Source organism: Trichechus manatus, unplaced genomic scaffold, assembly GCF_000243295.1.
Source record: "Trichechus manatus latirostris isolate Lorelei unplaced genomic scaffold, TriManLat1.0 scaffold00006, whole genome shotgun sequence".
Taxonomy (NCBI): domain Eukaryota; kingdom Metazoa; phylum Chordata; class Mammalia; order Sirenia; family Trichechidae; genus Trichechus; species Trichechus manatus.
The window spans coordinates 12442534-12452622 of record NW_004443942.1 but is presented as its reverse complement, the minus strand read 5'-3'; the positions used below and the strand labels follow the sequence as shown (position 1 = coordinate 12452622).

At 40.4% G+C, this 10089-nt stretch overlaps 1 protein-coding gene across 1 annotated transcript in view; it reads right to left on the bottom strand.

The window, feature by feature from the left end:
- Positions 1–7537, bottom strand: part of PRMT3 (protein arginine methyltransferase 3) — a 117614-nt gene extending 110077 nt beyond the window's left edge. The window contains exons 1-5 of the mRNA XM_023737001.1: positions 7401–7537; positions 7011–7146; positions 5088–5170; positions 3690–3739; positions 2656–2758 (exon numbers count right to left, since the gene is read on the bottom strand). Coding sequence (XP_023592769.1) covers positions 2656–2758; positions 3690–3739; positions 5088–5170; positions 7011–7146; positions 7401–7428 — 400 coding nt within the window. The 5' untranslated portion in view covers positions 7429–7537. The remainder of the gene's footprint in view (positions 1–2655; positions 2759–3689; positions 3740–5087; positions 5171–7010; positions 7147–7400) is intronic.
- Positions 7538–10089: the final 2552 nt, after the last annotated feature.

The following is a 10089-nucleotide window of genomic DNA, read 5'->3' as shown; positions in this document are numbered from 1 at the left end:
TAATTAATTCAGGAAGAAAAAAAAGTGAGAGAAAAAACCTAGTAATTTACTGATCACCAGGTATCTTTCAAGTACATGCATTACTTCTCATTTCATCCTAAAAACAAACCTAAGATGTAAATATTTACGCCGATTTTAGGCGCGGGAAAAATAAGTATCAGAGAAATTAAGTGACTGGCCGAAAGTCATAAAGCTGTTTCATGGATAAGCTAAGACTCAAACTCAGGCCTGTCTTCTAGCCCGTGTTCTTGGCACTACACAAGGACACTTCGGAGGCTCTGTGTCCTTATCTGAAGAAAAGCAGGCATTATATTTACATGCTCCTAAGCCCTGGTGGCACGGTGGTTAAGACATAGGGCTGCTAAGCAAAACGTTAGCAGTTCGAATCCCCCAGCTGCTCCCTGGAAACCCTATAGGGCAGTTCTACTCTGTCCTATAGAGTCACTATGAGTTGGATTGACTTGATGGCAATGGGTTTGGTCTTTTTAAGGACAATGTGTAGATAAAGAATTCTATATTTTTCAGCCTGGGTAAGGAAGAGTGGGATCTATAAAACAACATCTTAATCATTCAAAATTCCTGATTCAAACAACTTCACAAAATATAAATCCTTAACATCTGCTGTAGAACTAATAACTCCACAAAAAGAAGTTAATAAATGGACCTAATGTTTTTACAAAATCCCAATGTCCATGTTCTAATCTAATTAACTTTCAGATCAACCTAAAGCAATAAAAACAGTACAGATACTAAATTTTCTTCTCAGTATGGCACTGGGGGGCAATACGGCAACGTTAGTTTTTTTTCCCCCCTATTTCCTAGTTTCTTGATTATCTCCTTTAATAACTTAATCATCTTCGTATCCTCAAAGCCTAAAACCCAGCAGGTGCTCAATAAATATTTACTGAAAGACAGTGGAGGTGAAATAATCAGTAATCAAGATTAGTCAGGGGAGTGATGACCTTCTCTTCCATCTGTCTCCACCAAGAGTCAGGAGCATAGATTATTTGAGAAAATGTGGGCAATGCACTCAAGAGCAAGCCCAGTTTAAGTACCATCTCTTTTACTAGGTCTCTTTAACTGTTCTAGACCCCAGTCATGACTTCTTCATCTAAACTCCTCTAGAACTTATTTACTCAACAACAATAAACTCTCCTATATTAAGCACTTACCTTATGACAGGTACCATGCCAACATACTATGCTAACATGGATTATCCTTGCAACAATCTTACGAAGTAGGTCTCATTATCACCTTCTTACAAATTAAAATTAAGGCTGAAAGAGATTAAGTTTATACACCTTTGGAGAGTTAGAATTCAATATGGATCTGTATCCAGTGTTCAGTAAACAGCACTCGAGCATCTGTTTTTGAACAGAGTAATCTCTTCCTCTTCTGAACTACACTACCCTTTCTACTTTTCGTGAAACTTACCACAGTCTACCTTGAATTACAATACAGGACAGACGTTAACAAAAACAACACCGCTACTATTAGACTGTATGCTCCCTGGGGGAAGGATTGTGACATTAATTCACATCCTCATGTTCCTAAAGTATTTAACACACTTTGATCTTGTGAACATTCAATAAATGATTCTGAATTTAGAAAGTCATGAAGAATACCCATTGGTGCATTGTCAGTTATCAAACAGATCACTTTAGTCACTCTGAGGAAATGAGATTAAAGAGGCTGTGAAAACTTGGGAAAGAGTTAACTTGGGAATCACCAAACTTCAGAGGTACAAAGAATCTCAGAAATCTGGCCCTAACTCCTCATTTTACAGATTGAAAAGGCTGGAAACCAGAAAGCTTAGTGCTTTGTCCCAGGTCACACAGTTCCTGATTCCTATATTAAGGTTCTCACTACTATATCACACGACAACTTAATGGTGATACTTCCCAAGGAAATGAGTAGTTCTCTGCAGTTTCAAATACATATCATCAAACAATTACCAATTAAGATATGCTCTGTTTAGGACAGTCTTGCTGATCTGAAGACAGCAAACCCTGACTGACAGAAGAAGCATGAAATAAAGTATAAGTAACAATAAATAATTTATGCCCTATAGATTAGACCTATAAAGCACCTATACGAGGCCAGCAGAACTTTCACAAGATCCTCTTCAAGGAATGAACAAAGTACAGAGCAAGCAACTGAAAAAGCTACAGTCAAGTAGTCAGTGACTCTGCCAAAAGGGAGACTTAATAGTTAGTATATGAGGGTATGCTCATGAAAATCTGAGTGGAATCCGTTCTGAATCAAACAAAATCTCAGCAAATTCACTGTCTTAAGAAATTGTCTGATCTGGATATATGAGACAAAAGCAGCAAATACTAAATCTACTTTAAAGTTTTTTGAATCAGTGTCTAACAACTAAAAATTCTTCTCTCAAGTCTTCCTGTGTTTCAAAATATCCTATACAAAACGTTTAAAGAAGCTCATATCTCTAAATTCCTCTCTGGTAATTGTTAGTGTGACTGTCAGTTTTTAAGCAATTCAATTGTTTTTTTTTTTTTTTTTAACAGAAATCAACTACCTGCTGTGGTCTTTAGAGAATTAAGGAGATAATATTTTCCTAGAACACTGAATCGCCATTTTGCCATTACCAACGGCCCTACATTAGGTAAAGCGTATACAGTATGTTCATCTTACCAAACTGAAGTAAAAGATCATCTTCTAATACCGGCTTCAAATATTCTTCTTTCTCCCAAGGCACTGGGTTGTATATGGAATTCATATACTCAACTGTAGGATTCTGGATGTAAAATTAATTGCATGTGTTTTCATTGCATATAATCACAAAATCTCCCTAGTAAAAATTTGGGAAATTAAACGAAGAAGGAAATCAAGTCTATATTAAATAAAATCAGTACATCTCAAGTAAGTAGTCTGTATTTGCCTGTCATTTTATTAACTTGTTTAATTAAGTAATGGTTGCAATGCAGAGTTTTATATTGCTTGGATCTGGGGAAAGTAGCAATAAAAGACGTTCACTTGCATAGAACCGAAAAAGAAAAAAAAACGACCAAGTACTTGAAAGCACACTAGAAATTATTTCTGATTTCACTGAAATAGTGACTATCAGTATTTCCCATTTTAAAAAAAATCAGATTTCTAAAAGACATTCTGTTTACTCTGGTCTTGTGTCTAAGTTTGTTAAGACACTTGTGTTTTAATTTGATCTAAGTAAAAGCAAGGAAGGAACCCTGGTAGCGCAGCAGTTAAGGGCTTGGCTGCTAACTGGAAGGTCGGCGGTTTGAATCTACCAGCCACTCTGTAGAAGTATGTGGCAGTCTGCTTCCATAAAGATTTACAGCCTTGGAAACCCCATGGCATTAGGACAGTTCTACTCTGCCCTATAGGATCCCTATGAGTCAGAATTCGACTCAATGGCAATGGGTTTGGTTTAAAAACAAGGGTTAGGTTATTTGACACTGAATTACTTTTCACATAAGAATGATTCATATCTTAGACACAGTGATACTGCTAAAAACGCCACTTAAGTACCATCTATATACATGTACTTGGTACTTCATGTCGTGCTAGTTCCTGATGCCTGTGATTTCCCCAGGAAGAGGACACCAAATTTAGAAGTTTCTTTTATATTCTTTTAGTCAGTGCATTGACAGTCACTATGCTATTTCTTTAGTTTCTAAACAAAGTTATAAATTAAGCTACCAACTTACCTTAAGCCTAATAAAATTTATTAGCTTAATGTAGCCATAAAATTCAAGTCCTAAAAAGGGGGAAGAAAAAGATAATTCATTTATTTTGACATAATGCCAGTTCTGTTAAATCTGTAGAAGATTCTTTGGTTAGACAATAAAATATTTCTATCCTTTGAACTACTACTTATAATATTTTTAATTTCTAAGAATTAGAACAGGAACTTTGATACTTCTGAATATTTTAACTGAGAAACAACCACAGATGACAGTTTTTAATGTTTTCCTTATATTTCTACAAAAAGGGAAAGTAATTTTTAGAATTCGACTCATCTGTCAGAAAAATATAAATTAGAAAATTAGATTCTAAATTATACCAAATATTGGACAGTTGATATTAGAGCTGAAAGTTTCTAAAGTGCCAATTTTTATGGTGCCTACCAAATTATAATTTTGCCATGACATGAAATAAAGAAACTCTACCAGCTTTCACATAAATAATGAAAATTAAAAAACAATGGGACTAAGTCATTCACAGGTCTTAGATGAGTAGCTGCAATTGAATTTATGATTTATAAACATATCACATGTTTATCTGAGACCTAAGAACCTGCCTCGTATTGCCGTTTTTCAGTAATGTCCTGTCTAGTTGTTAGTGAATACCGGGACCAAAGAACTAATTCTGTATTTAGTTAATTTTAGTGGAATAGTGTAGTTCTTCTATATCCATGTAAAGTTAGAAGTAGACAGCTTTAGTTATAAGCATGTTTCAATATAAGTTTTAAGAAAAACATCACCTGAATATTTTGCTTACCACCTTACTTGATCACTCCCTTTTTCCATACCCTCTTACCAAACTTCTCATAAAATTCAATCTCGCAGGCATTATCCTAAGTAAACTAATTTTGGTATCTTGCCTTTTCTTTCCCTACAACTCAGCAACTGTACTTCTTCCTACATCTTCTTTACCTTTCAGTTTTTTCCTACTCGTTTTCTTTCTACTCAGTAAAAAAACCCAGCATGTCCCTATAAAAAAAGGCAGGCCTTGAAGATCATATTATACTTTGACTGGGTTGTCTTTTTCCATAACGACCCACCTCCTCCTCCAAAGCCCATCTCTACTCTTGCTCTCCCACTCCCTGATTCCAACACGAGAAAATGCAATCACACGCCAAGCTAACTTTTAAGTTGTGAAGCAAATACAAGCTTACATACAGTGAATTTTCTCTAGAAGAATGTCTTATTATTAATCTTTTCTCAAAGGCCACTTATCAAAAAGACTTTTTCATTTCCATGAGACATGCCGTTACCATGTATGTTCCACTATACTGGACTTGTGTAGAAAATGAAAAGTTTGAAAAATTTTAAGGTTTGAACTTAAATTTCATAACAAAAATTTTCTTTATTCTAAATACTCACCATGCTTATGGACCATGTTATCAATATTAAATTGGTGCTCAGACTTACAGTGCAAAAATGTTTCTTCAGCAGATGTGAATAACCTGAAAAATCAAGCAATAGCATCATGGAATATGGAATATACCAAAAACCAAAACCAAACCCCTTGCTGTCAAGCTGATTCTGACTCACAGCAACCCTACAGGACAGAGTAGAACTGCTCCATAGGGTTTCCAAGGAGTGCCTGGTAGATTCGAACTGCCGACTTTTTGGTTAGCAGCCTTAGCTTTCAATCACTACGCCACCAGGGTTTCCAACATGGAATAGTTCCCCAAAAAATATAAATATTGATTTCATTTTAAATATAATTTTTTTTTCTCTGGTTTCTAGTTTTAATTCCAGTTAAGAAGAAACAAACATATTTACGGAAAAGAGGAAGGGAACCCAGTACTTTTATGGGGAATTCGTACTTCTGAGTCCTACTTTTCATCTAAAAGCAAATTAATTACCCTTGAAATATCAAAGTTAACTTATTGTGACAAATTATTTGTAAATTTATCTAAAGGCTCTTATGAGAGAGAGCTGCCTCTGATACAGACTATGTTTCTCTCAGGTCACGCATATTCCCTACTTGAGATTCTTTTCTCCTCTAAGCATTAACTCCGCTTTCAGAGGCTTTGAACTAGCACAGCTCAAGCTGCTTTTAGAAATAAAGTATGTCATGTTACAACTGGCACATTCCCAAAGTGCGAGAATATTTTACAAGTGATCTTGTACTGTTCCCAAAGTACTTGCATTATAGACACTATGCAGACCAAGCTTCTTTATTATGTGACCTGCAACACTGAAAGACACAGACAGGAACACAGGGCTGAGAAGCTACATGCCTTTTTTATATGCCTAGCACATATGCAACAGTTCGTTTCCAACAAATGTTTACTGAAGTAGGTTATTTGCAGTATTTATGGAGCCTAGCACAAGGCGATGTACCCCCAGTGCTCAATAACTATTACTTTATGACACCTAGAATATATGCAGACATACTACCTACCCAATGAGGCTACATGAGAACAAGGAGGAACCAAGCGGAATTAATACACCACCAATCAGCACCATGCTCAGATATAAGCCGCACTGGAAAAATGTTTACTAAAGTTTAACACTGGCCATTCCCAATCAGGCCTCTTTCATCCTTACATGCCCAGGACATCAGCCAAAGTCAAAGCTTCTTGAGACCAAGACGCAGAATTTTAAACAGAAAGTGTGAGCTTGAGAATAAGACAAACCACAACTTTTTAACCTTGAGCGAGTTATTGATATTGCAGTCTCTCTTCCCGCCTTTTTTCCCTTGAAGTAGAAAATGCATCAATTCCTTCCCCTTCGCTAAGACGGGAGCCCCCACCTAAGAGAGCTGAATTAAAAGATTATTTAAACGGCGCTAGTCTCAACTGGAAATTTAACACCTGAAAAGCTCTCTACTGATGACAGAATTACAGGATCTTTAGGAATTATCTAGTTCAGTGACTTTGAAACTTGTTACTCATTAGAACCACCTAAGTGTGTTTTCTAAAAATAGAAGGCTGATTCAGAAGGACTCAGGTGCAGAGTTTCGCATTTGTACTTTTTTCTTTTTAAGTGTCTCAGGTGATAAGGGTGCACAACCATATTTGGGGACCACAGATCCAGTTCAACCTTATTTTACAGAAGGGAAACTGAGGCCCATGGAAGGGAAGTAGTATAACCTGGCTTCCAGTTCATGGCTCCAATGTCTACACCACTATGGATCTTACTTCTTAACAAGCAATCACCCCAAACCAATGCTACAAGAATTCAAGGGCAGGCCACTCTGGTTCGACACTAGACCAGTCCTTCCTGAGCAGAGGACACTGACCCCACGCGACCCGGGCACCCTAAGGCTGCGGCCGGGCGCTCAGGTGGACGAACCTGTCACAGAACAAGCAGGGTGTCTGCTGCTTGTCGTGGGGAAGCTCAGCATCGTCCTCATCCTCCCAGGCGGCCTCGTCACCGCTGTCCGACAGCTCAGGCTGGTCCTCCTCATCCTCCATAGCGCCCCGGCCGCCTAGCACACGCACAACAATCAGATCTGTCTCAGACATCAGTGCGATCCAGGAGCGTGGGGAGGGCTCCCCTCGGTGAGCACTTCCCCAGCCGCGTCCGCCCGCGGCCCTCACCCAGCACTTCCTCCATCCTCCCCGCACGCCCCCACCAGCTCGGCTCCGCGTCCCGGGGTAGGCTAGGGGGAGAAGGGTCTTTCACCGATTCACGGCGGCGCGGCCTGGGCAAGCCGGGTGCCGAGGGACAAGGGATACCCACCAGTAGCGCCCAATGCTAACGAGCACATGGTGGTAGTGGTGGTTCCCTGGGAGCCCGGCGTGCCTTGGGGACGGGGACCGGGCTGGGCACCGCGTGCCCGCACAGCTGCTGCCGAGCTCTCTGGGCCGGGGGACCCAAGGAACAAGGACAAACGCTAGCGCACCGCAGGGCCGAGACTTGAGAACCCCCGCGGACGCCCGGAAACGCGAGAGGGCGCCCGCCAGTGGAGAGCGCTTCCGGCCTCGAGGCCGCTTGTGGGTCACGTGGGTTGGAGTGGGCGGGAGGAGAGCCTGTACTCCACCTCCCCTGCGGCAGGGTTGACGGAGTCCGCGCAGAGTAAGCGCTGTAGAGAATGATGAACGCCGCAGGGTGGAAGCAGACTTTTTTCTCCGCCTCCGGCTGCCGCAGACCTTTGCGGGAGGTCGCCTCCCCTGGCCCCGAGCCCCCAGGCAGAGAGACTCCCTAGCAGTTTTGCTGTCGCCATCAAGTCCTCTGTGCGTGGAGGGGCGAACAGCCCCGCGAGCGCCCTCTGGTGGCAGAGGACGCCAGTCGCAGGCTAGAATCCGGGGACTCTGGTTCCTGCGCTCCCGGATACCCGCGGGGTGCAGTTGGGAAAGGGAACTGCATGAGCCAACGTGGTGTGTACTGTAGAGTTCAGATAGGAGCCAAAGCCTCGTGGGCTGTTTTAAGGATTTTAGTCTTTAAACTGTTTAAGGGCATGGACTCCAGCCCGCTGGCCTGGTAGTTGGACCAATTTCTAACTACATCATCTTCAGCAAGTTGCCTGACTTCTCGGTAACTTTACTGCAAAATGGGAATAATGACTGCACTAACTTTAGGTCTATGGCAAGAACGAGTTAATGCGTGTAAAGTGCCGAGCTTTATTTATCCTAAGCAGTGGGAAGCAAGTAAGGAGGTGTTAAGAAAGTAATATTCTGGCTGCCCTGTAGTGAACAACCCAAACGTTTCCAAGCTTCATTTCACTTCTTTTCCCTTCCTTGTCATACTGTGGTGGCTTGCAGGGCTGCTGTGATGCTGGAAGCTATGCCACTGGTATTTCAAATACCAGCAGGGTCACCCATGGTGGGCAGGTTTCAGCGGCGCTTCCAGACTACGATTGACTAAGAAGAAGGACCTGGCAATCTACTTCTGAAAAGATGAGCCAGTGAAAGCCTTATGAATAGCAGCAGAACATTGTCTGATACAGTGCTGGAAGATGAGCCCCTCAGGTTGGAAGGCACTCAAAATACGACTCTGAAAGAGCTGCCTCCTCAAAATACAGTTGACCTTAATGATGTGGTTGGAGTAAAGCTTTCAGGACTTTCCTTTTCTGATGTGACACGACTCAAAATAAGAAGAAACAGCTGCAAACATCCATTAATAATAAGAATGTGGAACGCACAAAGTATGAATCTAGGCAAATTGGAAGTTGTCCAAAATGAAATGGAATGCATAAAGATCAATATCCTAGGCATTAGTGAGCTGAAATGGACTGATACTGGCCATTTCGAATCAATCATATGGTCTACTATGCTGGCAATGACTAATTGAAGTGGAAGGGTCGCATTCATCATCAAAAGAACCTTTCAAGACCTATCCTGAAGTACAGTGCTGTCAGCGATAGGATAATATCCATATGCCTACAAGGAAGACCAGTTAATACAACTATTAGTGAAATTTACGCACCAACCACTAAGACCAAAGATGAAGAAATTGAAGATTTTTACCAACTTCTGCACTCTGAAATTGACCAAACGTACAATCAAGATGCATTGATAATTACTGGTGATTGGAATGCAAAAGTTGGAAACGAAGAAGGATAGGAATTTGGAAAATAAAGCCTTGGTAATAAAAAAGACACTGGAGATCACATGGTAGAATTTTGCAAGACCAATGACTTGTTCATTGCAAATACCTTTTTCAACAACAAAAACAGCAACTATACATGTGGGCCTCATCAGATGGAATACATAGGAATCAAATTGACTACATCTGTGGAAAGAGATGATGGAGAAGTACAATATTATCAGTCAGAACAAGGCCAGGGTCAATTGTGGAAAAGACCATCAATTGCTCATATGTGAGTTCATGCTGAAGCTACAGAAAATTAAAACAAGTCCTCAAGAGCCAAAATATGACCTTGAGTGTATCCCACCTGAATTTAGAGACCATCTCAAGAACAGATTTGACACATTGAACACTAATGATTGAACACTAGATGAGTTGTGGGATGACATCAAGGACATGATACATGAAGAAAGTAAAAGGTCATTAAAAAGGAAAGAAAGACCAAAATGGACATCAGAAGAGACTCCAAAACTTACTCTTGAATGTAGAGTAGCAAAAGCGAAAGGAAGAAATGAAGTAAAAGAGCTGAACAGAATATTTCAATGGGCAGCTGGAGAACACAAAGTATTATAATGAAATCTGCTAACACCTAGCGTTAGAAAAGCAAAAGGGAAGAACATGCTCAGCATTTCTCAAGCTGAAAGCCCTGAAGAAAAAATTCAAGCATAGAGTTACAATACTGAAGGATTCTATGGGCAAAAAATTGAACAACTCAGGAAGCATCAAAAGAAGATGTAAGGAATACAGAGTCACTGTACCAAAAAGAATTGATCGACATTCAGCCGTTTCAGAGGTAGTATATGATCAAGAACCAACAGTACTGAAGGAAGAAGTCCAACCT